Source organism: Lipotes vexillifer, unplaced genomic scaffold, assembly GCF_000442215.2.
Source record: "Lipotes vexillifer unplaced genomic scaffold, Lipotes_vexillifer_v1.1 scaffold1639, whole genome shotgun sequence".
NCBI lineage: Eukaryota > Metazoa > Chordata > Mammalia > Artiodactyla > Lipotidae > Lipotes > Lipotes vexillifer.
In genome coordinates, this window is record NW_006782296.1 from 1,021,446 (window position 1) to 1,048,248 (window position 26,803).

The 26,803-nt window shown below is 48.3% G+C and overlaps 1 protein-coding gene and 1 non-coding gene across 2 annotated transcripts in view; both read left to right on the top strand.

The window, feature by feature from the left end:
• DBF4B (DBF4B-CDC7 kinase regulatory subunit) overlaps window positions 1-26,803 on the top strand; it is a 27,961-nt gene extending 1,158 nt beyond the window's left edge. The window contains 15 exon segments of the mRNA XM_007472050.1: window positions 36-98; window positions 7,529-7,671; window positions 10,872-11,057; window positions 11,680-11,730; window positions 12,520-12,607; window positions 13,792-13,865; window positions 15,912-15,945; window positions 17,413-17,458; window positions 19,770-19,886; window positions 23,143-23,251; window positions 23,390-23,514; window positions 24,386-25,321; window positions 25,532-25,539; window positions 26,662-26,712; window positions 26,715-26,803. Coding sequence (XP_007472112.1) covers window positions 36-98; window positions 7,529-7,671; window positions 10,872-11,057; window positions 11,680-11,730; window positions 12,520-12,607; window positions 13,792-13,865; window positions 15,912-15,945; window positions 17,413-17,458; window positions 19,770-19,886; window positions 23,143-23,251; window positions 23,390-23,514; window positions 24,386-25,321; window positions 25,532-25,539; window positions 26,662-26,712; window positions 26,715-26,803 — 2,120 coding nt within the window.
• TRNAG-CCC (transfer RNA glycine (anticodon CCC)) lies at window positions 5,729-5,801 on the top strand. The gene has a single exon. It is a non-coding gene; the product is annotated as a tRNA-Gly (tRNA).

The following is a 26,803-nucleotide window of genomic DNA, read 5'->3' on the forward strand; positions in this document are numbered from 1 at the left end:
GGTGGTTCAGCAGCTGTTTTGTCCTTCTTTTTCAGGCAACGATTGCCTTGAACTGGAGAGTTCAATGGCTGAGAGTAGGCTCCGGGCTCCGGACCTAGGTGGGTAACAGGTCAAACCTAGGGGTGCGAGGTCACAGTTGCAACTCCCGCCCCAGAGTCTCTTGGGAAGAAAAGGCCGAAAAATGTTAGTTCTCTTAGGGTTTTCTAATTACTTTGTGTGGCGGAGGGGGAGTGGGGGAGTGGAGTATGTGTTGAGGGATGTCATGGATCATTTAGGAATTCATGATAAAGGTCAAACAAGAGCTTTCAGTCAGATATTATGAATAAGATTAGACTTGCTAATTATTAACTTATAAAACCCGTATTCATGGTTATTTTTACCATAAAATTCTTAAAGTTATCGATAAACGGCCCCACCCAATTAGATAAGTATTTTAGCATGTAGTCACTTCCCTCAGTACTGCCTTCTCCCCTCTTAGCATCATCTAGTTTGAGTCCTGGATTGTTACAGATATGCCATTTGTTTGTTGCCTTTTAAACAGTGACACACCTCACTAAATTATTTACCTTCCCTTCCCATGTCTTGTTGCTTTCTTCTGGATCTATTTCTCTTTTTGCTGATGAACTTTCTCCAAGAGTGTTTTCAAAAGGGGGCTTTATGTGATAAACTTTCTGAGGCTTGTATGCCTGAGAACATGTTTATTTCACCCTTGTATTAAAAGTCTTGAGTCAAAGTTTTTTTTCCTTCAACACATTGAAAAATGACAGTGGTTTCTTCTTGCAAAAAGTAGGTGCTGTTGAAAATTGATGTCAATCTGATTCTTGTTCCTTAGTTTGTGACCTGCTTTTCTCAGTAGAAGATTTTAGATTATTCTCTTTATATTTGTTCTTAAAATTCACTATACCATAACCATGTGTGAATTTTGGAGGGTTTTAGTTTTCATAAAGATAAAATTATGAGAAATGAAAACAAAAATTACAGTTTTATGCTTACACAGTTTATTTTTAAAATTTATTTATTTATTATTTATTTTTGGCTGCATTGGGTCTTTGTTGCTGCGTGCAGGCTTTCTCTAGTTGGGGTGAGTGGGGTCTACCCTTCATTGCGGTGCGAGAGCTTCTCATTGCAGTGGCTTCTCTTGTTGCGGAGCACAGGCACTAGGTGCACAGGCTTCAGTAGTTGTGGCTCACAGGGTCAGTAGTTGTGACTCGCGGGCTCTGGAGCGCAGGCTCAATAGTTGTGGCACACGGGCTTAGTTGCTCTGCAGCATGTGGGATCTTCCCGGACCAGGGCTCGAACCCATGTCCCCTGCATTGGCAGGCGGACTCTTAAGCACTGCACCACCAGGGAAGTCCCTATGCTTGCACAGTTTAAAAGGCCAAGGTATGTCTCACACACACACACATACACACACACACAAGAGTGGGAGTTGCTCCTCCTTTCATAACTCCTGATTCCCACTCCCTGGGGTACAACCATTTATGCTCTTTTAGCTATTTCTTCTAGTATTTACCTTCTTATTTCTAAATAGCATGCTCATACTGCTTTTGTTGTTTTCAATTTTAAATTATATTTATTGACTTTCTGATATAGAGGATAAAGAGATTTTTCTGGCCCCCTCTCCTCTACCCCACACATAAACACATACACATTTCCCTCCTCTCCTCCCATTCCCCCAATATATATGTAGTAATTTTTGTTGTCATTTTTGTATTTACATTATGATGTTATTAGCTGAGCCATATAGCAAACTGAAATAAGCTTTGTTTTCTGTGTATGGATCACTAATTCATGTCTAAACCCTTTGCCAAAAATATAAACCTTCTCTCAATACTTTCAAGCTCATCAGAGAATCAGTTTCTTCTTTGTGGGGGACATACCTCCTGAGACCATTTGTCTTAGTACTACAGTCTGGTCCAGCTGTGCACTAGGCCTGTTGCACTGATTCCATCCTAGGATCTCCCTTCATCATTCTGTGGCATTCCCTTTGCCGCTTTCCTCTGTAGGGTTCCCTGTGTTCTAAATTCCATATTTTCCTCTCTTTGTTTACATCCTCATTTTGGGCGAGTACATCTTTTAGTGTAGCTTCCTGAGAAAGGGTATGTGACAAGTAAATTTTTTGAGACCTTGTAGGTATGACAATTCTTTATGCCACATAAAGAGTTCTAGGTTGGAGATAGTTTTCTCTGAGTTTTGAAGACACATTTCATCTTCTAGCTTCCACTGTGCTTTGGCAAAGTCTGATGTCAGTATTTCCACCCTCCTCCTGAACACTGACTGCAAGGGCCAAGACCCCATGTGCTCTGAACCACCCCTACCCCATCTAGCATGATTGCTGTCTAGCAACAGTACTGTTGTTATTATTGTCTCTCCTTTTTATTTCCGAATTAGTTGTCATTATGATTGTTTTACACAGTCAGTGATTGTTTAGATTTATACATATTTTTACCAGTTTGGGGACATTTCAGTCCTTCCTTCTGGGTTCAGTTTCCTTCTTTCCAAAGTATACCTTTTAGAAGTCCTTTAGTAATAATTGGTTGATGATCAACTGTTTGGGCTTCTGTTTAAAAAATGTGTTTAGTTTACTCTCATTCTTTATTTAATCAGATGTAAAATTCAAAGTTGACGTTTATTTTCCCCCAGCATTGTAAATACTTATTTTAATAAAATTAAAGTATTTAATAATTTAAATACTTATTTTATAGTCTATGTCTGATCATTCTGTTTGTAGCTCTTGGGGATCCAATCTTGCTGTCTTTAATTTCTGCTGATTCTTATCCATGATGGTTTGTTTTTTGTGTGTGTTTTTTAATGTTGGAGTGTGAGCTAATGTTTGATGATGGGTTTTTTTGTTTTGTTTTGTTTTGTTTTTGCAGTACACAGGCCTCTCACTGTTGTGGTCTCTCCCGTTGCGGAGCACAGGCTCCGGATGCGCAGGCTCAGCAGCCATGGCTCACAGGCCTAGCCACTCCGCGGCATGTGGGATCTTCCTGGACCGGGGCACGAACCCGCGTCCCGTGCATCGGCAGGCGGACTCTCAACCACTGCGCCACCAGGGAAGCCCCATTCCCTTTTTTTTAATTAAAAAAATTTTTTATTGAGGTACAATTGACATACAACATTCCTTTTTATCGTTGAATATTATTCTGTTGTGTGGATTACCACATTTTATCCATTCAACAGTTGATGGACATGAGTTTCCACTTTCTGGCTATTATGAATAATACTGCTGTAAACATTTGTTTCCAGGTTATCATGTGGGCGTATATTTTTTTCCATGAGTGTACACCTAAGAGTCATATTATCGATCATATGGTAACTCTCTGTGTAACCTTTTGAGGAACTGACAGACTTTTCCAATTGGCTGCACCATTTTACATTCCCACCAGCAAAGAATGAGGGTTCCAATTTCTCTATGTTCTCACCAACACTTGTTATTATCTGTCTTTTTTTGTTAAAGCCATCCTAGTGGGTATAAAGTGGTATCTCTTTGTGGTTTCAATTTGCATTTTCCTAATGGCTAATGACTTTGTGCATCTTTTCATGTGCTTATTGGCCATTTGGGTATCTTTGGAGAAATGTCTATTCATTGCCCATTTTTAAATTGGATTGTTTTTTAATATTTGAGGGGTTTTTTAACTATTATATTTTTTATGTCCGTTATCTCCAATTAATTCTTTTCTTTACCTGCTGTTCCTATTTTATGTTTCTAGTATGCTCCTTGCCTTCTTGAGGATATTTATTATGCTTTAAAATTCTTTTTTCTGTCTGGTCCATTACTTATGAGAGAAAGACAGCCTATACCAGAGAAAGCATCTTTTATAGTACTTGCTTTCTTCCGTTGCCTCATATTTTCTTAGAAGCTAATGTTCTCTTGAGACTGGTAGCCACTCTGATTGGTAATGTGCTCCTAGAAGAAGATGCAAAAGCTTAGATTCTCATGTTATGCCCCTCCTTTGAGTTTAGGGGTTGGGGGTTGGATAGAAGAGGAAAACCACCCCAAGGTGGGGAGCCCCTGGTTCCAGTGTGGGCTCAGTCACCCCACCCTTTGCAGCAGCATTGTGAACCCCCCAGTACACACACGTTGCTTTGTACTACTCATTTGCAAGAACTGTTTCCTTGAGTTGTAATTACCAAACTAACCAAATGGATGGGGCAAGGGAGGGAGGCTCATTCGTGCCAGCTTGACCTCTTGTTAACTGTTTCTCTTTCACGCACGCACACGCACACACACACACACACACACACACACACACACACACACACAAGCATATTCACCCCAAGGTAGGCTCCACCACTGCCCTGATGTTACCCTACTGTGTCTGGTTGGTGCTGGACTGCTTATCTGGCACTGGCAGTGACCCACTGAGCACAACTAGAAGGCATTCTCCAGTCTCACCCTCCTGCGAGTCCTGGCATTCCGCTCTAGGCTTGCTGTTTGCCCAGCCCCCTGTTTCTGACTCTGGCATCCATCTAATTCCCTCTTCAGTGGCTTCCCTAGGATTAAGGAAAGAGAAAGTCACAGGCCTCGTGTGAAAGTCAAAAGGGCTTATTCTGAGAAAGCCTTCTATACAAATATTGAATCCTTATGTTGTATCACCTGGAACTAATATAATGTTGTATGTCAGTTATACCTCAATAAAAAGAAAAAGAGGGACTTCCCTGGTGGCACAGTGGTTAAGAACCTGCCTGCCAGTGCAGGGGACACGGGTTCGAGCCCTGGTCTGGGAGGATCCCACATGCCGTGGAGCAGCTAAGCCTGTGCGCCGCAACTACTGAGCCTGTGCTCTAGAGCCCGAGAACCACAACTACTGAAGCCCGCATGCCTAGAGCCCGTGCTTAACAGAGAAGCCACCGCAGCGAAGAGTAGCCCCGCTCACCACAACTAGAGAAAGCCCCCGCGCAGCAACAAAGACCCAATGCAGCCATAAATTAATTAATTAATTATTTTTTTTAAAAAAAGCAAAGAAAAAGAAAGCCTTCTGGAGAAGGTGGCCTTGGGGAGGGAACCAAAATGGCTACAGTTATAATAATTCCCCTGGCTGACATTCAGCGCATACTCCTGGTATGGCTGTGTCAGATGTTTCTGGCCAGTCTCCATTCTGAATGGTTGATGCCTGTTTTGAATATAGCTCCTCAATGAGGGTGTTTATCATTATCACTATTTCATAAGTGAGGAAATAGGGTTTCATAGACACTAAGTGAGATTATTGTGACTTACCCAGGGTTACACAGCTAGTAAGAGGGTGAGGCAGGACTCAGAACAAAGGCCTTTTCTGTAAGATGCCAAGCTGACTTTCCAGTATTTTCTGTCTCTGTATACCTAGGACTTTCAGGAAAAGGGTGGTTTATGGGACCAGAAGGTAAGTGCTTGAGGGTCAGGTGCCAGCTGAGGATGGGAGAGCAGGATCTGGTTTAAGCATTATGGGAATGATAATGATGTGTAAGTCAGAGTTCTCTTCCCAAAATAGTTCCCAGTCTACTGGGGAGGTCAGAGGTGGACCTGAAGGAATGAGTAAACAAGAATTTGAAGCTGAAAATACTAAGAGGACAGACAATCAGTAATGTGGAACTCAGAGAAAGAAAAACAGTATCTCATCAGGGCAAGCAGGGTTTAACTGAGGAGGTCCAATCGAAAGTCTGACTGGGTGGTAGATAGGAATAATTCAGGAATTCATGGAATCGAAGAGTTTTAGAAGATTTTAAAAAATACCAGGTCCGTGGGACTTCCCTGGTGGTCCAGTGGCTAAGACTCTGTGCTCCCAATGCAGGGCGCTCGGGTTCGATCCCCGGCCAGGGAACTAGATCCCGCATGCCTCGACTAAAAGATCCCGCACACAGCAATGAAGATGCCACGTGCCGCAACTAAGACCCAGTGCAGCCAAATAAATAAATAAATATTTTTTAAAAATAAAATCAGGTCCAAACCCCTCATTTAAAGTCCAGCAGTTTTACTAACTATATCTTGGTATCAGCTATTCTGGGTCAATTTTTTGAAGTATGTGTCATGCTCTTTCAATATGTTAGTTTCAAATATGTATTTTTATTTCAGGAAAGTTTTTAGAGTTTTTAGTATTCTGGGTGTTTTTGTTTGTTTGTTTTAGTTTTTGTCTTCAGAGACTCTGATTATCTGTATATTAGAACTTCTGTACTTATCTTCAGTATTTGCCACTTTCTCTTGAATCCTTTTTACCTCTTCAAATGTTAACATTTTGTTGTGAAAGTTTTCAAACCTGCAACAAAGTCGAAAGTAACAGTGAGCACAGACACACCACTTAGATTTTACCATTGACATTTTATTTTGTGTGTGTGTGTGTGTGTGTGTGTGTGTGTGTGTGTGTGTTTTGGGTTTTTATTTGTTTTGTTTTGTTGTTTTTTTGGCCGCACCACACGGGTTTTGGGATCTTAGTTCCCTAACCAGGGAATGAACCTGGGCCCTGGCAGTGAAAGCACCGTGTCCTAACCACTGGGAATTCCCTATGACTGACATTTTAATACATTTGTTTTATCACACATCTATCCATCTTATTTTGATACACTTCAAGTAATTTGTAGACATTATAATAATTCAGCATGCATTTCATTGACCAGAATTCCATATTTGTTTGTAGTTTTTTTCCTTTTAATGTAAAATGTGTATACAATGAAATGCACAATTCTCAAAGGTATGTTCATTGAGGTGGGGTTTTTTTAGCTTTATCGAGTTATAATTTACATACTGTAAAATTCATTTGTTGCAAATGTACACTTTCAGTGCTTTTTAGGTAGTTTACAGAGTTGTGCAATTAACACAACAACCTAATTGCAGAATATTTCCATCACCCCAGAAAGAACCTCATGCCAGTTTGCAAACACTTCTCATCCCCACCCCAAGCCCTAAGCAGCCACTAATCTAATTTCTGTCTCTATATATTTTCCTTTTCTGAACATTTCACAAAAATGTAATTTACAGTATGTAGTCTTTTGTGTCAGGCTTTTCTCACTCAGCATATTTCTGAGGTTCAGAACTGTAGCCTATTGCTGTAGCCTGTGTCCATAGTTCATTCGTTTTTATTGCCAAATAATATTCCATCATATGGATAGACCACATTTTGCTTACCATTTTATTTACATTTGAATTCTTTCCACTTTGGGGCCAAAATAAATAATGCTGCTATGAACATTCTGGCACAAGTTTTATTTGGAAGTATGTTTTCATTTCTCCTGGGGGTATGCCTAGGAGTGGAATTGCTGGGTTTCGTGTTAACTCTATACTTAACCTTTTGAGAAACTGCCACACTGTTTTCTAAAGTGGCTGCACCATTTTACATTCCCACCATCCATGTATGAGGGTTGGGTTTCTCTGCATCTAGGCTTCCCGAGGTCAGGAACACAAGTCTCGCGTCCATCTTGGTAGACAGGTGCCCGAGGCCTGGCCAGGTGCCATGCAGGGGCTGTTTGCGAGGGCTGATTGACCTGCAGGACTCTCTCTTACCTCAGGCTTCTCACTTTGCTCCCCTTTGTTGTTGTTTTCTAGGGGCTCAGCTAGGAGTTTCCAGTTGTCTGGGAAAATGTCAGAAGAGCTCACCAGATGCTGGGAGGCAGCCCTTTTCTGGAAAGTCCTTTTACTTGGATCTGCCCGCTGGCAAGAACCTCCAGTTTTTGACGGGGGCCATCCAGCAGCTGGGTGGGGTATGTAACCTGCTTCTCTCCTGTGGTACCATGTGCCTTTGTGTGTTGTAGGGCAGGAGCTGGAGAGGGATTATATCTGTGACCTCCAGGTATTTTCAGGGGTATCACTACATTTTCCAAAGCAATTTAAGTATAAACCATTTTTTTAAAATAAAGTTAAATTTGTTCCCTAATTGGAAAAGTAATATCTGTTCATTCTAGAGACTTTGGAGAACATGGAACTGTTCAAGTAACAACCATCATTGTGATATATTTATTTTCTTGTGGATTCTTTTCTTCTTTCCCTTCCCTTCCCTTCCCTTTCCTTCCCTTCCCTTCCCTTCCCTTCCTCTTTCTCTCTCTCTCGTGGCTTTATTGAGATATAATTCACATACCATACAATTCACCCATTTAAAATATACAGTTCAATGGTTCTTAGTATATTCACAGAGATGTGCAGATTGTGTGATTACACAGTCAATTCTAGAACATTTTCATCAGCCCCCCCCCAAAAAAAACCCATACCTATCATCAGTCACTCCCCATTTCCCTCAACACTCCCAACCCTGTATAACCACTCATCTACTTTATTTTATTTAATGCTTATTTTCTGTGTAGCTATGATCATGAATACATTTTTGATTACCAACTTTTTGCCCATAACCTTAAAGCATTTGCACTCTCCTATCATTCTTACCCCTCATGGACATTCTTTGTAATGAGTATATAATATCCTTTTGAGTGGATTATTAATTTATTTAACAGTTAACCTATGGGCATTTAGATTATTTCTAAATTTTAGCTCTTATAAATAGTACTGTGGTGAACAACTTTGGGGTAAAAGCATTTGCTGTATCTGAGTCCATTACAATATTTTCTAGAGCACATCATACAGTACTTTTAGTAAGGGGTTGACGGGTATTTCTGTGTTTAGAAAATAGGATGGTAACACTTGGCCCAAAAGAGGCAGGTAACTGGGGAAATTGCATGAATAGGATCAGAATGCAGAGACTCTTTGCCATCAAACGAATGGAAACTCAGGGATATAGAAACTCAGCAATGGGGATGGACAGAATGAGGATTATACACCCAAACCAGCCCAAAATTACATGTTGAACTTTCAGTCTGTTCTTTCATTTAGCCTTCGCTGTGTAAAAAACCACCCCAGAACTTGGGCTTAAAACAATTTATTGTTTCTCACTGTTCTGTGTACTGGCTGAGTGCTTTCTCTGCTGGTTTCATAAGGGCTCACACCTGCAGCTGCATTCGGCTGCAGGGTCAGCTGGGCTGGAAGGACCAAAGATGACCTCACTCACACAGCTGGCAGTTGGTGCTGGCTGCCTCTATGTGACTTCTCATATATTGTATGAGAAGTGTCTTACATACATTATATGTATATACACCATCATATGTACATACAGTGAGCTAGACCAGCTAATTTACAAGGTTGTCTTAGGGCAGCTTTCCCAGAAGATGAAGGGAGAAGCTATAAGGTCTCTTGAGGCCTAGGCTGTAGAACTCACACGTATTACTTTCATCACATTCTGTTGGTCAAAAGGAGTCCAATTCAAGGGAGTGGACAAATAGGCTCCATCTCCTGATGGAAGGAACAGCAAAGTCAAAGGAGTGGGTTTGTTGGGATGGGAGGAACGTGTGGCCCCGAAATCATCTATCTTTTTGCCATATTACAGGAGATAGGGACACTCCTTCAAGCCATAGCTTTAAAGATTTTTTTAAATTGTGATAAACTGTATATGACATAAAATATGCCTTTTTAACCATTTATAAATTCATTCTTTTAAGTTCATTGGCATTAATTACATTCATCCTGTTGTATAACCATCACTATCTGTTTCCAAAACTTTTTTCACCCCAAACAGAAACTCTGTAACCTTTAAGCAGTAACTTCCCATTTCACCTCCCCCTAGCCCCCGTAATGCAAATCTACATTATGTTTCTGAATTTGCCCATTCTAGATACCTTATATCAGTGGAATCACTGATGTTTGTCCTTTTGTGTCTGGCTTATTACACTTTAGCATAAAGTTTTCAAGGTTCACCCATGTTGTAGAATAGATCAGAGCTTCACTTCTTTCTCATGGCTGAATAATGCTCCATTGTATGGATCGACCACATTTTGCTTATCTATTCATCCATTGATGGACACTCGGGTTGTTTCTGCTTTTTAGCTATTATGAATAATGCTGCAGTGAACATTGGTGAACAAGCATCCATTTGAGTCCATTTTCAATTCTGTTGGGTGTATACCTCGGAGTGGAATTGCCAGGTCATGTGGTAATCCACGTTTAGCTTTTTGAGGAACCTAAACTTTTGTTTTTAAACCTAAGTGTCAGGTTTCTCATCCAGTCACACTTCAGAGAGATCATCCGTCCTTACTTTCACAGGTGTGCTGGAGCTGGCAGCTTCTGGCTCACGAGAACCAACTGTTATCATCTCTTTCCAGTTCCACATTCATTGATGTCATCTGGCTAGCTTGGAATCAGCCACAGTAGTATTTTACCCCACAGAAATCGGCAAATGCTACAAAGCGGGTTTTTTCACCCGGAGAGTTGGTCATTAAGCATTTGCCAGCTCACTACTGCTTATTTCCATCTTTTCTTCTTCCCACAGACATGAGTTTTGTCATTGCGTTTCCGGCACTGTGTTGGGTTCTTGGGATGCAAGATGAGTCAGACCCTCTCAGTGCCGTGACGGGCTCACAGGTAGGATGAGCAGATATTTAGGCAGCTGAGTCATAGCCAAAACCCATTTTTGTTTCAGGCTCCTTTTGGTAGGGTGGTCAAGATTACCGATGCAGCGTCTGGATGTCCCAGTGTATCTTCACAGCAAAATCATGGCTCAGCCAGGTTCTAATCTCCTCTGATCACTTCAGTGTGCTCTCACTCCATGCAAACTCAAACTAATCAAATACTCAGAGCCTCCGGGCTTCTGCTGCTGGGTCAGGAGGAGCTGCAGTTCTGGAGACAAGAGCCTGTTTTTAATATATATATATATATATATATATATATATATATATATATATATATATATAAACTCATGATGATGTCTTCTTGGGGGCCTGGCACTGAACTGCATTTGGTCTATTTTAAAGACATTGATTCTAGAACTTCTGGCAGCCAAGATTTCCTTCCCCTACCTCTCGATATTGATGATTCTGCTTCTGCCTTTTGGGTTTTAGCCACCTCTGTGATCTGGTTTCAGGTAATTGAGGGGTTTCTGAGCAAAGAAGTAAGTTACATCGTGTCAAGCCGCAGGGAGGCGAAGGCCGAGAGCAGCGGGACAAGTCACCGAGGCTGCCCCAGCCCCAGTGAGGTCACAGTGGAAACACTGTCCGTAGCCAACCCAAAAGGCAGCCGTGCCAGCCCTGCACAGAAAGCTGTGGACTCGGTAAGAACCTCATGGGGAACGAAGTGTATGTCTGATAAACGAAGGAAGTAGGCCTCGGTGAGCCCGCTTCGGCAGTTTCTGGTTTTAGTTTCATCTGGTTTATTTTAATCTCATATTTGAATTCAGGGGCTGAAACTATCTTATCATAGCTCTGGATCCACACACCTCAGCGACATGCTATCCCCACGTCCTCCCTTCTGTGATACACGTTCACTTTTTCTGGGACTTCAGAGTCTGAGGTTCAGAAACAGTAGGAGCGTCCTCTGTAAACCAGAGAGGGCTTGTTGGATTGGCCGAAGCTTGTCTGCTGGGGAGTGCGGGCTCTTCAAGAGAGGTCTCAGGACGTTTGTAACACTTGATCTTGGGTGAATTCAGAATGCCCTTCACCAGGCTCCAAGCTGCCTGGGCTGCAGCTCCCTGTGGGTGACCTGAACTTGAGTGTGGCTTTACCTTTACCTCTGAAAGGTTCTCCGGGCTCTCACTTCTGCCACTCCTCAGCTGTCACTGCTCCCAGCTCTCCGAGGGATATGACTCCCAGACGTCCTTGCCAGCCCCCGTGGAAACATCTGTTTGTGCACAGGTGGTCTCCACAGCTGCCCCCATTGCTCCTCTCTTCCGCCAGGTGCCTCTGAGCAGAGGGAAGGAGCTCCTGCAGAAGGCCATCAGAAACCAGGTAAGCTGAGGGGGACGGGCTGGAGGCCGGTGTCTGTGGCACAGGGACGGAGTTAGCCTTGCCTCCGGAGGTTCTTCTGAGGCACTAACACAAAAGGCACACCCGGGCAGACGTGTAGAATTGTAGAGATTTTCTCCTTACAAACGAGGAAATGGGGCTCAGAGAAGTTAAGTAATCTGCCCAGAGTCACCCAGGGTGGAGGTGGTAGAGCCAGGATTTGACTCCATGATCTTTCCAACTCCAGGGCCTCCCAAGAGAACTTGGGAGAAACGCGGTGGCACGTGTCAGACTTTGTACGGCTTTCACAAGTAGCTGTTTATCCTTTTTGTGAGAATCCAGGGCCATTACAGTGAAGTGGCAGGAGGAGGAGTTAAGGTGACCTTGCAAAGGAGTAGTTCAGGTGCCATCAATGGGCGCCTTGGCTGTGGCTGTGACGCGGGAGGGTGGCGTTGCCGGACTCGGGCAGCCAGCATAGTTTCCTGCTCGATGATGGTGACTGTCACCAGTGTTTATTGTGTCCTTCTGGTCCCAAGGTGGCCGGAGCAGAGCCTATAGGCAGATCAGCAGTCTGTGCCCTCCCGATGTGGCCAGCCCGTGCGGAGGAGAGGGTCTTCTCGGGGGTTGGGATCAACTGTCCAGGCCCTGTGCTCTCGCCCCTGTCTGCCCCGCCCCACACAACAACCCCGCACATGGATGACCCAGAGCTCCCAGAAGCCAAACCAGCCTGTCCCCTGGTGGTCAGGCCTTGGGGGGTCTCATGCTTCTGCCTGACTTGGCTTGTCTTTCCAGGGCAGCAGCGGCGGAGGCAGTGGCGGGCGCGGCAGCAGCCTCCTGAGCAACGCCCGTTCCTGGGGGGTGCGGATTCTCCACGTGGATGGTATCCTTCCTGCCCAGGGCCTGCGGAGGGAAGGGTTGCCGACTTTGTCTGGGAACCTCTGCTGTGATAGGGACCAGAGCCGTGTACTAGTTGAAGCCAGATGTACTCAGTTACTTACTGTGCTGCTCTGCTACGGTGGGTGGCGGGGGGTGGGGGGCGTGGGGAGCAGCACCAGCATAGCAGAGCGCGGGCACTGGGGAGGCTGCTTTGTTTAACCCACGCAACAGCCCTCCTCAGCTGCTGTGACGATTCTGTTTTACAAATAAGAAACAAATCCTAATATCCATGACCCCGTATCAGGTATTTCCGTTGTGCTAGGAATCGCCTTATTTAATCCTCACCGCAGTCTTCTGCCCATTGTACAGATGAGGAAATTGAGCCACAGAGAATGGATTAAGTAAATTATCCATAGTCTCACCAGGAGTGAATAGTGTGGCTCACATTCCCACCTATTTTGGCTCAACTAAATTTCATGTTCTTTCTTTCCTCTAGGGTTGCCTCACACTATAACCACCTGTTTGCAGGTTATAATAGATTTACATGAGAATAGCTGTCTTGAATCTGCAGCCAGCCCTCACACCCAGCTGCACTTTGAGTCTGGGGTTTTTTCTCTGACCCATTGAAGGGGGATGGTCCAGATCCAGCCCTAGATCTGTGGTCGGTGGGGGGGTGCGGGTGGTAGGGAACTGTGCTGGGGAAGATCCTGGTCTGGGATGCTGGGGGGTCCCATCACCACTGGAAAACCAGCCATTTCTGACTTGATCTAATTTTCTGCCTTCCGTGTATTAGAGAAGCTGCAGCATGTGTAGCCCCTGTTGGGTCTGCCACCTAAGGGTGCATCTGAGTAACTGCCATGGCTTGGTCTCCCCCACAGAAGCCGCTCTTCAGTAGTACCTTAAAGCTCTTTATATGTCATAAGGCACCTCCTGTTCAAGAGTTGTATTCAGTGCTCCAAAGGAGCGTGAAGCCAGCTTAGGTACTTTTCCAGGGATAGAGGACCCAGCCCTCTCTTTTATTATCAGCAGGTGCAGAGATGACACGTAGCCAGAAGGTGGCAGGCAAGGCTGGTGTGATCCAGTAAGCCAGGCCGGGTGAGAAGTTTAGTCCCCCAGCCCCAAGATGGGGCTGTGCTGGGGAAATGAGGAGAGGAAGCCTTTGGCTGCAGCCCTCTGTTTCCTCCACAGAAATGATGATGCGTGTGCAGCAGCTGTCTCTTGATGCGCCATGTGTGAAGAAGCAAGGGCCAAAGAAGCCAGAGGTAGGTTATTCCCCTGAACTGAAGGGAAACAGTAAAGTCTGTGACAACGCGGGTAAACCCGTGACCCACTCCAGCCACCTCCTTCTGGCCTTGACCGAGAGGAGCTCGGCCTCTCGGTCAGCTCGTCCCTGGTGCTCACAGCCCTACGTTGCCCTGTCTTCTCTCCTCCCTGTGCTACCTGCGCATCCCCCATGCTACACTGAGGCATTCGTTGTGGCCTGGGCTGTGGATTGCCTGCGGGTAGTCCTGGCCTGGATAAAACATAAACACTTATGGCCAGCTGGCCAGACTGCCTTTCTGAGGATGGCTCTTGGCCTGGGAATGAGCCTACAGATTGCATGGGTGGCGGCAGTGGGGTGATGGTGTTGGAAGTAGCTGCCATATTCCAAATTCTTGTTTGGCTTTTCCTTCCTTTGCTGGAGTTAGAAATTAATGTGTACCACATCAAGACAGCCGGGCTGATGTAAAGCCATGGGGTATTCACCCAGCCTGAATCCGAGGAAAAATTAAGCCCTACAGGTCCATCCAGGGCCTGATACCCAGGAGCAGAAACACATCCACACCAGATGGCGCGCTCAGCCTCGACACCCCTCGCCCCACCCGCTCTGGTTTGGGCATCTTTAGGGTCTTGCTGCCGCTGCTAAGTGGATTTACATTGCTCACATTTGGGAAAAGTACACAATGAAAGTCTCGTTCCCCTCCAACTCCTGCTCCCCAGCCCCGAGCTCCCTCCCTGAGGTCCACAACGTGAACAGTTTCTCAAGTGTCCTTCCGGGACTCCAAGCATCTACAAGCAGATACGTCAAAATTCCCCCCTTTTACGCAAATACACAGTGTTTTTACTTTGTTCGCTTAATAATCTCTTTTGTAGTTACTTGGGACCCTTTCGGAGCAAGTTCTGGGTGCAGTCTGCTAATAGGTGAGGGCAGGTGGAAGGCTTCTTTGGGCTGTGTTTGCCCCGGCAGTGTGGCCTGGAGGAGAATCTGGAACCTCCTCGGGCCCAGAGGCGCAGACAGTCATGGAGCCGTTGGATCTCTCATCCTATCCGCACCCTCCCAACTCTTTAACTGATTTTTAAAAATTTGTTCCATTTGGTTTTTAATATTAGCTTTGTTTGACCTTGGCCTAAAAGTTGGTTTGTTGGGTTTTTTTTTTTGTTTATTTTACTTATTTATTTTTGGCTGCATGGGCCTTCGTTGCTGCATGCGGACTTTCTCTAGTTGCAGCAAGCAGGGGCTACTCTTCGTGGTGGTGCACAGGCTTCTCATCGCAGTGGCTTCTCTTGTGGAGCACGGGCTCTAGGCGCACGGGCTTCAGTAGTTGTGGCACGTGGGCTCAGTAGTTGTGACTTGCGGGCTCTAGAGCACAAGCTCAGTAGTTGTGCACGGGCTCGGTAGTTGTGGCTCGCGGGCTCTAGAGCGCAAGCTCAGTAGTTGTGGCGCACGGGCTTAGCTGCTCCTCAGCATGTGGGATCTTCCCGGACCACGGCTCAAACCTGTGTCCCCTGCATCGGCAGGCGGATTCCTAACCACTGCGCCACCAGAGAAGTCCCCTAAAAGTTGGTTTTGACAAACACAGTCAGGGTATGCAAAATAGGGCACCGTAAGCAAGAGACGTTGTCTTCACCCTTTTCCTATCAGCTGCCCTGAAATGGCAGCCATGTCTAGAAAATACAGGCTGCCGTTAGCAAGCACCTACTCTGCGTCAGGTCTGTTACCTGCTGGAATTTCATCTGTGACACATCCAAAGAGTTAAGTGGGAACTCCGCACATCGGCCCCCCAGCCCTTGCTCTTTGCTCTGCCCTGCATTCCCTGTACAAAGTCAGCTGCCGTTGAGATTCACGCACAGAGTTCACCACACTTCAAGTCCCTGTGGAGGTGGAGGGAGCCGTGGTGCTGAGGTCTGCTCCAGCTCACAGTCCAGCCGTGGGCAGGAAGCTAAGTGGGGCAGACAAGTGGCAACTCGGCTCACTGGGCCCAGTTCCTCGACCCCCCCCTCCCCCCCGGCTGCCTCACATCCTTAACCTATTTTCCCTTTCCATTTAGGGAACATGTCCAGCAGAGTCAAGAACACGGAAAGGTCAGTGTGATAGCTCTTCCTCATTTAATTGCCATCCCTCCCTCCCTAAATGCTTCCCCACGACTCCCTCTGTGGCAGCATCTGCTCACTTTTCTGCGGCAGGAAGCAAGTCCAGGTTGTATTGCCCCATCATGTTTCCAGGGCCTGAGCTTCGGAGAGGAGAGTGGTGGGAGAGAGACCTCCATGAGCAAGTCCTGGGCTGCTGGGCCGGGCCTTCTCTTTAGAGCCAAGACCTCAGGCGGTCGCTCTGGCTTCTGCATCCTCTGGCTGTTCCTGGTCATTGATCGAAGTTCAGCATCCTTTTCCTTCTAATTCAGGAGCAGTTTGGGGTGGGCACTTTGACAGCTGCCTACCACTTTCAGAAATGCCAGACTGCCTGAAATTGACAAACAGGCAGATTGATAGGCCCGGCTCCTCTTGGATAGCAGGAGAGTTTCTCCCCCTGGATGTTTCTCCCAAAGATGCTCTTTAAGTGGCATTTATTCGTGCACAAACAGGAGCTAAGAAAAGTCACTTGGCACCTCTCACGTTTGAAATTCAAGGAAATCTGTAGGGGAATTGATTTTAATCACTGTCTCAGTTAATTAGAAAGACGAGAAGTCGCCCCAAAAAGTAATTAATGGGATCTGCTGCTACGCAAGGAGAAAGGCTGCTTTTGTTTGGGCACTGGTGGCCTGGAGCGGGTCTGGGAGCTGAGAGGGCCAGCCTCTTTGGGGATTTGGTTCTGCCCAGGCTTCCAGTGCCTTGGCTTCCCCTTTGACAGGACTTCTGGTCATTGTGGGAGCGTGGAAGTGATTTATAATGCCTAAGAGAGTCTGTAAACTGTGCAGATAGGCAGCTAGTAGGGGATGAATCTCTTGATTAATTGACTCCAAATTTGTCTTCTCAGCACCCCTTCGCCCTGTTTTTTCAGGAACCAGATTTCACTTTTGATATTTTTTTACTGTCCTTATGCCAAGACCTCGAAACACTCTTTAGCTCCCTTCCTTACTGCTCCTCCCCTCAAAAAGACCCAGGATCCTCATGGAGAATTCTGTCTGGGAGCTGTTCTCAGGCCCCTTGGGATTCTGAGACACCAGGAGTAAAGGTCTGGGAAGGAGCTGAGGCTTTTAGCAGAAACCAACAGGGGCTAGGTTTCTCCCACGCAGCCAAGTTTCTGACGGTCGAGGTTGACAGCCTCCAGCACCCACACGCAGGAGGCTGAGGGCAGGCACACCTAGGACCCCGGGCACCCTGCAGCCTCTCCCCGCAAGAGTTGCTGCCTCTCTCCCAGGTAGAGGCTGGAGGAATTAAGAGTGGATGCCTCGCTCTGCAAATGGAAATGCGCACCTCGGGCGGAGAGTGTTCCAGCTCCGAGAGCCTTTTAGGCTTTGGCAGAGCCTCACCTCCCTGAGCATTTCCTGCATGTAGAGCTCAGGCCCTGCACCAGAGCAGACAGATGGCTAACGGGCACACTCTTCCTTCTAGTGGCCAGACTGAAGGCACCGTTCCTCAAAGTCGAAGATGAGAGCAGGTGAGTGGGCCACCAGACGCACATGGAGGAGAGGTACTCAGGGGCCCCATGCTGCCATGGGGACATGGAGCCCCTCAGCCCTGCACTTTTTTCTTCCCCAGAAGCCCCTTTGTCCCCTCTGTCATGGAAAAGTCTCACACGGTGCCTCTCAGGAGGCACCGTGCCCAGCCGGCACTCCTCTTGGTCATAAGTCAGAGGTTAATGATCCTGTGTGTGAATTCCCTCCTTTTAATGCTCTGCTTTTATGAGTCCATGATGTCCCATCCAGGCTCAATTTTGCTTCTCATTTCCCCCCACATGTACACTGACACTTAATACCGAATCGTTGCTGGTATTAGTGCTAGTACAGTCTTGGATGAAGTGAAGATCTCTGGGGTGATATTGGGATTCCCTTGTCAGACCACCTTGTACTTGATGAAGCCTTTCTGTTTGGCTGTGTAAAACCCTTTCCTGGTACATGTTATCTTGTGACAGCCCTGGGTAAAACTGGCATGAGGAGAGTCCATTCTCTTCCCAGTGGGGAAACTGAGGTCAGAGCAATTAAGGGACATGAACACGGCCACTTTCCTAATGAATCTTAGCCCAAAGCTAGAATCCACATCCAGCCTGGCGTCCTCTCCACTCTGCCCTGTCTGTCCCCCATGAGGGCCCCTTCTTACCTAGAGCAGGAAGGTCACATTGATGATAACCTGATGAGCTGTTAGCCACCTGGGTTACCACTGACTCTTCCTTAGAAACTAGATCAGGAGTCTGTGAGAATCTAGAATTAACCCAAAAAGTTTTTTAAAAGAGAAAAAGCCCACATGTACCCAGCAGCAACTCCTGCACCAGAATTCTCTGTGTCCCTCAGCTCAGGTGGGCCAGCTAAAGACCCAGCCCCAGGAGCCTGGCCTGCCTGCCCATCCTCCAGATGGCACCGGCACACAGTACGGAGTTGGCTCTGGCAGCTCGAAAGCCAGTAGAAAGAACACAGGGATGGAAGGAGGCCCTCTCGTCTACTGTTCCAGTGGGCCAGGAGGCACGTCCTTCACACTCAGCCCCTTCACAACCAGCTAAGTCAAGTAGTCATGACTCCAACGCAGTGGCTGAGACACCACCAGGGCCTCAGTATCTCTGCACACGGCATGCACAGGCCGGGTCACTGTTAACCGGAGCAGGGTACATTGGTTTGTGTGCCCCTGGCATCGTAGGCAAGATCCAAGTGGAGCTGAGCTTTCTCACGATCCTTTTTTACGTGTGGTTCTAAAGCAGGCGGTCTTCAAAGCCCAGCATAGCCACACCAAACTCAACTTTCCAGGCTTCTAAGCAGGAACAAAGAAACATGGAGGAGGCGAAAGGCGGGTACCAGGGCTGTGAAGGGCGCCTCCTTCTCCTTCAGGGTCCAAGAAGACTTTTTTTTTGGCTGTGCCGCACGGCTTGCGGGATCTTAGTTCCCCGACCAGGGATTGAACCCGAGCCCCCTGCAGTGGAAGCACCGAGTCTTAACCACTGGACCACCAGGGAAGTCCCCGAGAAGACTCATTTGTTAATTCACTCCTGAGGCCACGGGGCTCTTACTGTGCCACCCAGCAACCCAGGGCCTGCTCTCCTCTGGAGCACCGGCCACTGCAACCCAACACGGTGTGCCCAGGGTTTGCTGAGTATCCACAGATCGCCAGATCTGGCTCTGAAAGTCTCCTGAATGTGCGCAGCTTGAAGCAAACCCCCCAAACCACTCAGTATAGGTCTGACTATCCAGAACCTTCACTGTGCCTCTCTTTTCCTTCCAGAGCACCACCGCTCAGATAGTACAAAGGACCAGCCCAGAGCAAAGATGTTCCTCTTCATGGAATAGGAAGATCACTGTTCTGGGTTAAACATCCTTGCATTTAGATTCTGCCAGGCTAGAGTCCTCCGAGGTCACTTGAAGATTGAGAAACAAAATGGAAAGATGGGAGGAACTAGATCAGGATTTGGGAGATGTGGCTTCCCATCTGGACTTGGCCACTTACAGGTCGTGAGCCCTTGGGCAAGTCACAAAACCTTTTGGGTTTTGTTTCCTCTTGTGTAAAACAGGGTAACACCATTGTCCCGCTCAGCTCAGAGGTTACAGGATTCAGGGGAGGCAGTAAGTGTAAACAATCTTGGAAAGTAGACAGGAAGAGTGTTAATTTAAAATATTAATCTAACCTAGTAAGGCAGATGAGAGCATTGTTCTAGAATTTAAAAGTTGGGCAGGTGAGAGTGGAATTCTCGGGAGTTGGGCCAGCTCCCCTTTCTCACCCTTTCCACTTCCCCACTGTAGTCAAAGTGGAAGTTTTCTGTGTTTCAGGAAGTTTCGTCCTTTCCACCATCAGTTTAAATCCTTTCCCGAAATTTCTTTTCTGGGACCCAAAGACGCAAGTCCCTTTGAGGCCCCGACGACTCCGGGCATCTCGCACCATACCAGGTGGGTCTTTCTGGTTCCTGAGTACCAAGAGCTGGTTCCAGGCCAAAGTCCTCCCCGTCAGGGGCCTGCTGGTCAGATTTGGGAATGGCCATGTGTTAGCTCCTTAGGCGAGGTCTATTCCGGGAACTTAGCCCAGAGAAGAGAGACACCAGGAGTGTTCATCCATTTTATTTGGTGCTCTCCATCCATACTGAAGAATTTGACTTGTGTCCAGAGGGCAAGAGGCCGTTTTCTGAAACTCGGATTATAGGCCACCTTCATCAGAGTCCCCTGGGGTCCCTTTAAAAATGCAGGGTCCTGGACTCCACACATAGAATCACAGTCTCTGGTGATGGAGCCCCCAAACCTGCATGTTCGTGGGCTCCCCATGTGATTTCAGTGCATGTCAAAGTTCGAGGCCTTTTGGGCTAAACATGGGGGCAGGGGATCTGGGGGACCTGCCACACCATGTAGTCCAGAGTGGCTTGTATGCTGGTCAGTATTCCTACTCTGCAGATGGGTGAGAGTTTGAACCTTCACTGACCAAATCACAGAAGGAAGGCGGTTCAGGTGATGGCCTGGACACCTTCTCAGCCCCTTTCTAACTTGTGGGCTGCAGGGTCAGTTTACAGACCAGGAGAATAGAAGGCAGATGTTCAGCCCGAGGGTCCCCAGGGCCAAGGAGGACCTGTGGCTTCCACCAGCAGAAAAGGGCCACGTGATCAGGAAACAGTGCTAATGGTAAGAAAAACAGAAAGGGAATGTGGCAGTAGATGGAAAGCAGAGGAAGGCAAGAACAGACTGAGGTGGGTCCAGGTGCCCTTCATCCCTTTCCCAGAAGGTGCAGGGGACAGCAGAGAGGAAGTCATGAGGCCGCCCAGGCTGGGCCTGGGCGGGGTGCTCGGCCTGGGATGGCCTGGGGATGGCAGAGGAGCCGACAGGTTGTAAAGGGAAGACAATGAAGCAGTGAAGCTTTGGTGACCAGATGTGAGGAAGAGAGAGCGGGTAGCCCAGCGTTCTGGGGGTGGGTGTGCATAGAAAATCTGTGGGAGGAAATGTTAAAGTTTTTTTTAATTTTAAAATTGTTATATTTTGGTTCAAAATTCAAGAGTTACAAAGGGTTTAAAGTGAAAAACCTATATTCTACACCCATCCCCCAATCTCCAGACTGTGAGTCTCTCTCCAGAGGGAGTTTATGGACAGAAGTACATTGTGTACCCTTTGTTCCCTCTTCTCACAATATTCTTCCCTGTGCTGGATCTTGCTTTTCCACTTAATATATCTTAGATTAATTTCTATTAGTACCTAAAAAGCATCTTCATTCCCTTTAATGGCTGCAGGGTATCCCATGGTATGGATTTACCGTATTTTATTTAACAGACACGTAGATGATTTCCAGTCTTTGGCTATCATAAACAGTGCTGCAGTGAGTAGTCTTGTTCAGAGTAAATTTGTGACTGTTCAAGTATATTTGCAGGATAAATTCCTAAAAGTGGAAATGCCAGGTCAAAGGGTGCTTACATTTGTAATTTTGAGAAATGCGGCCAAATTGCTTTTCATGGAGGTGATGCCAGGGTACGCTGTCACCCGCACTGGACCAGAGCCCGTTTCCCCATCCCCTTGACTAATACTGTGAGCTGTCAGACCTGTTGACTTCGGCCAATCTTATAGATTGAAAACCGTATCTCAGTGTAATTGTAATTTTAATTTTTTTTTCTTTTTATGAATGAGCTTAAGTGTGTTTTCCGATGTTTGATCATTTGAATTTCTTTTTGTGTAAAAACCTTTTTCATATCCTTTGCCCACTTTTCTACTCAGTTATTGATCACTTCCGGATTTGTAAGGAGCCCTTTGTGTTTCAGGGAAATGAGCCCTTTGCTATGTTATTAGTTATAAATATCCTCCCCAGTTTATGGTTTGTGTTTTAACTTTGCTTATGTTTTCTGCCATGCATATATTTTTAAAAATTGCATGTAGTTGAATTTTTCAGCTTTTTTCTGTTTCCTGGGTTTTGTGTCATACTTAGAAAGTCCTTAGGGGAATATTTTGGACCCGTTGAGTTTGCTGGGACAGCCAAATACCAATACCCTACAGGCTGTTAAAAATGCAGGACTGACTACAAATAATAAATGCTAGAGAGGGTGTGGAGGGAAGGGAACTCTGCTGTACTGTTGGTGGGAATGTAAATTGGTATAGCCACTATGAAAAACAGTATGGAGTTTCCTTAAAAAACTAAAAATAGAGTTTTAGTTTTGATACCATATGATCCATCAGTCCCAAGACATGGAAGCAACCTAAATGGCCATCAGCAGATGAATGGCTAAAGAAGATGTGGTGTACACACACACACACACACACACACACACACACACACACACACACACACAGAGTGGAATACTGCTCAGCCATAAAAGACACTGAAATAATGCCATTTGCAGCAACATAGGTGGACCTAGAGATTATCATACAAGTGAAGCAAATCAGGTAGAGAAAGACAAATACCATATGATAGCACTTATATGTTGAGTCTAAAAAATAATACAAATGAATTTATTTACAAAATAGAAACAGACTCACAGACATAGAAAACAAACTTATGGTTACCAAAGGGGAAAGGGGGTGGAGGAGGGATAATTTAGGAGTTTGGGATTAACAGATACAAACTACTGTATATAAAATAGATAAACAAGAAGGTCCTACTGTATAGCACAGGCAACTATATTCACTATCCTATAATAAACCATAATGGAAAAGAATATGAAAAAGAAAAAACACACACACACATATATATCAGCTGAATCACTTTGCTGCACAGCAGAAACTAACACAACATTGCAAATGACCTATACTTCAATTAAAAAAAAAAAAACTCAAAAAATACAGGACAGAAATTCAGAGGAGAGGTCAGGTTCGAGAAAGATGTGAAAGTCCTCAGTGCAGGTGCAGCTGTGCGGATCAAATGAACGTGGGTTTGGGTGTGCACGCAGAGCTGGAATGTCCTCAGGGATTCTTGCTGCCACTCATCAGCTGTCTTCACCTGTGGTTTGAGATGTGTGGGCAGGGACAGGACAGAGCTAAGAAAGGGTACTCACAGGGAGGCCTTGCCTTCCTTGCTGCCTCTCCTGAGGCCAAGTGTAGGCAGGCCAGCCTGTGCCTGCCCAGCTCTGGCCATTTTGGTCCACCCCTGCCCTGGTCTGGGCTCCAGGCCCCAGAGCAGCAGTTCCCGCTCTGAGGGCCCCAGCAGTGACCGCTTTCCCCCACCCTGTCCCCTCGCCAGAAAAGCCAGGGACCAGGAGCCAAGCCGGCGATCGGCCGCCTGCACGGTGCCCAGGAGGAAGAAGGGGTACTGCGAGTGCTGCCAAGAGGCCTTCGAGGAGCTGCGCGGGGTGAGCTCCTTCCCCACCACACGCAGCAGCTCCCAGCCTGTTCTGAGGCCGCCTGCCCCGCCCGGTCTCTCCCGCCTGGTCCACTTGTCTCCCGCCCTGGTCTGGTCTAATGCCCCTGCCTCCTCTCACCCTGGGCAGCATCTTCAGAGCCCCCAGCACCGGGGCTTTGCCCTGGAAGCCCACCCGTACGCCGAAGTGGATCGGATCATCGCCCAGCTGAGCCACAGCTTTGCGGACATCCCCTTCCAGGCCAGCCTACCCGGGTGAGCGCCACCGTGCTGCCCTGCTGCGGGTGGCAGGCACGACCACCCTGAGGTGGGAAGGACCCTGAGGTGGGAAGGACCCTCAGGTTGGCGGCAGCAGGGACCAGGCTGTGGCGTCCCTTCCCTTTCTTACTCCTTCCTTCCCTTTCTTTCCCGCCGTCTTCTGTCCTGTTTGTTTCGGGGGGGTTGGGGTGGGGGAAGACCTCCATTTGTGGCTTCAGCTGATCAGATCAGGATGGGCCCTGATCAGAGTGTGGCTCCCTTTTTAACGCCCGGGCATCGCCACAGTTGGGGGCACAGGAGGAGCAGTTCAGCTGCTGTTTCCTGGCATGTGCCTGGTCATGGGCCTTTCTGGCCTTCTAGAAGTGGGGAGGGGGATTCCTGGGTCCTTCCCAGGTGGGTGAAGAGGAGGATCTTTCTGCTTCTCTAGACGTTTACCCCCAGAAAGGATTGCAGGGGATTCAGCAGAATCCCAGGGCCCTCTGAGCCCCAGCTTCCCCCTGCTGCCCACCAAGGAGCTATGGCTTCACCTCCCACCCCAAGTCTCCACCCCGGGCAGCCTCCCTGGGCTCAGGTTGGAAAGCCAGGACCTGTGCTGCTTTCTCTAGCCACCAAAGGGCACAGCCTCCTGTGTGAAGTTAATAAATGGAACAGCCTCTAACCTGTTCCTCTGGCCAGCCCCGAGCGCAGGCCGCAGAGCCAAGAACGGGCCTCTCACAGGGACCCAGAATGGCCAGCTGTCTTCAGCACAACCAGAACACAGAAGGCCCCCGCTCTGCCCTCAGCCCCAGCCTCAGCCCGGAAGGACCCCAACTTGCCACCTGCTCTGGAGTTGAACGCTATGGCCCGCTGGGTGCTTTTATCCCCACAGGCAGCCAGGCTCCTTGGCTTCCGATTGTGACCCTCTGTGTCCTGAGACTCCGCCTCCCAGCCAGCCGTCCTGTCTCAGGGCAGCATCTCCCAGGAGGAGGAAAGAAGACGATCACCAGGCCCCAGGTGCCTCAGAGCAAGATGGGACAGTGGGCGGCACAAAAGCACCAGCTGAACCTGTGGGGGCTGGCAAGATACCTGGACCAATAGCAAGCCACCGGGAGCTGGGAGGGCCAGCTGATGTCTTTGTGGACCCCCGAGAGACACCAGTGTCCAGGAGCCCTGCTTACCAGTGCCTGCTGACCAACTCTGGATTTGCTGAACTCTCCTCTGGCCCAGACCTGGCACTTGTTGGCCACAAGCGGAAGGTCCAGTTCCCCAGTGGCAATGCCGAGAAGAGGCCAGGGGTATCCTGGCCACAGGCCTCATTCTTCGTCCCGAGAGCCCCCAGCCCCTGTGGCGCCAGGACAACCAGTGGCAAGCATCTTCTCTCCCTTCCCCTTCCAGGCCATGAGCCCAGGCCTCTGGCCTCCCTCCAGCCCGTGTGCCACCAGCAGTCCTGCCTTTCCCTCCCGGGCCCCTTTCCCGGGCAGCCCACAGACAGGCCAGCAGAGTTCCGGGCCACACAGGCCCCCTGGCCTGGGGGAGGATGGCCCCCAGGATCTAAGGATTCTGAGTGCGCAGCCTCTGGCCCTGTCTCCCAGCAGGCTGAGCAGCTCCCCAGCGGCCCCGCAGCTCCAGACCAGCTGCCAGCCCACCTGCACTCAGCTGTGGGCACACAGACCCCAGGAGGACCTGCAGAGAGCCAGGCTACCTCTCTGCCCCCGCCCCTTCCAGCCAGCCGGGGGGCCAGCCACTCCCGATGGTTCTGGACCCCCCAGCCTCTCCCCGTCTCCCAGTCCCAACCCCAGCCCAGTGCCAACAGAGAACTACTCCTGTGAGTCCCCCCAGGCACGCAGCTCTGGGGCCAGACAGCTCCCGACTCAGGGCAAGTTCCACCTCTGCTGAGTGCTGCACACCCAGCCCGGGCTGACCAGGCACACGGGGAGGAGCCGCGCCTTTGAGCTGGCCCTTGAAGTCCACGTGAACAGCTGTGGTCATGGCCAAGCTCTGTGGGGTTGACGGGGCCAGTCCTCCCACCCGCCAGGTCTTCAGGTGGGAGCAAGAGGGTCTGGGCTGGGGGCTGCCCTCTCCCCTTCCTCCAGCCATGGCTTGTGCAGCCATGGCCAGCTGCCCAGGCCAGGAGGCAGAGGCAAGGTTGGCATAGGGAGGGCCCACAGAGAAGCTAGAGCAGCAGGCGCCCTGGCCTGGCTTACCGGCCCTCTGCAGGCACTTGCTCTGCAGAGCCAAGAGGGTTAGTTGTCGGTGTTCACAACCCACCCCCCCAGCCTCCTTTCCCACAAGTGTGTGGCTCTCCTGCTTTCTGAGATGCCTGCGTGTTGTCCCCTCCCCCAACCCCCCACGCTGGTGCACACAGATCCTCAGGAACATATGAAGCAGAGGAGGGGCTCGGCTGCGCCACTTCCAGAGCTCCCTCCCTGCTGCACTTAATGGGGGCCCGGCACTGGCCTCTCCCCTGAGCCCCTCTGGGGACCCCTCTCAGCTCTTCCCTGCCGCCCAGCTGTGGCTGCCCACCCAGAGTTCAGTTCCAGTGTCCGTGGCTCACCTGCCAACTTCTGCAATCACCCTCCTCCCTCTCCTTCCCCAAGGACCTCCCCACATTTCTTTCAGCCAAGCCATTAATCTGGAGACAGATGAGTTTGCCATCGATTCTTTGGCCAGTTTTTTTTTTTTTTTTTTACATTTTGTACTGTGGTTCTTCTCACCCTTCTCTGCCTCTGTGTGTTTGTCTCTTTAAATGTGGGAGCTACCAGAAGGCTGGTGCTATTCTGTATCTCATTTTGGAGGAAGAAAGGGGGGCCTACCTGCAGGTGAGGACCTGAGTTGTTAGTTTGGAAATAGAGCAACTCTGTGTGCAGCCCTCATAGAGGTCATGTTTGTCCTTTTTATGCCATCCTGTTAAATTTCACAATCTTGGTTCAGGAGATGTAAAATAAATTTGTTAATAACAAATAGCAAAGATAGGGGGGCTACAGTATGTGTGTCGGGCCTTGATCTCCCCTCCAGGGACCTGAGCAGTCTGACAGCCCAGCAGATACAGACAGAACAACTGGTAAAAAGGACGGGTGCCTCCTGCAAGTGGGAGAGCATGTGTGGGTGCCACCACCCTCCTGAGGGCTGCAGGGAGGTGGGGCCGTGCCTGTCCAGTCTCCTCAGGTCACTCACTGGCCCTGCTGCCCACTGAGTGGTCGCCTGCCGAGGGCATGCCACCCACTCCCAAAGAAACTCCTTTGCCCTAATGAGCGTTGTGCTCCAGGCCCTCTCCCCTTCCCTGGAGCCCAGACTAGCTTCCTTCTGA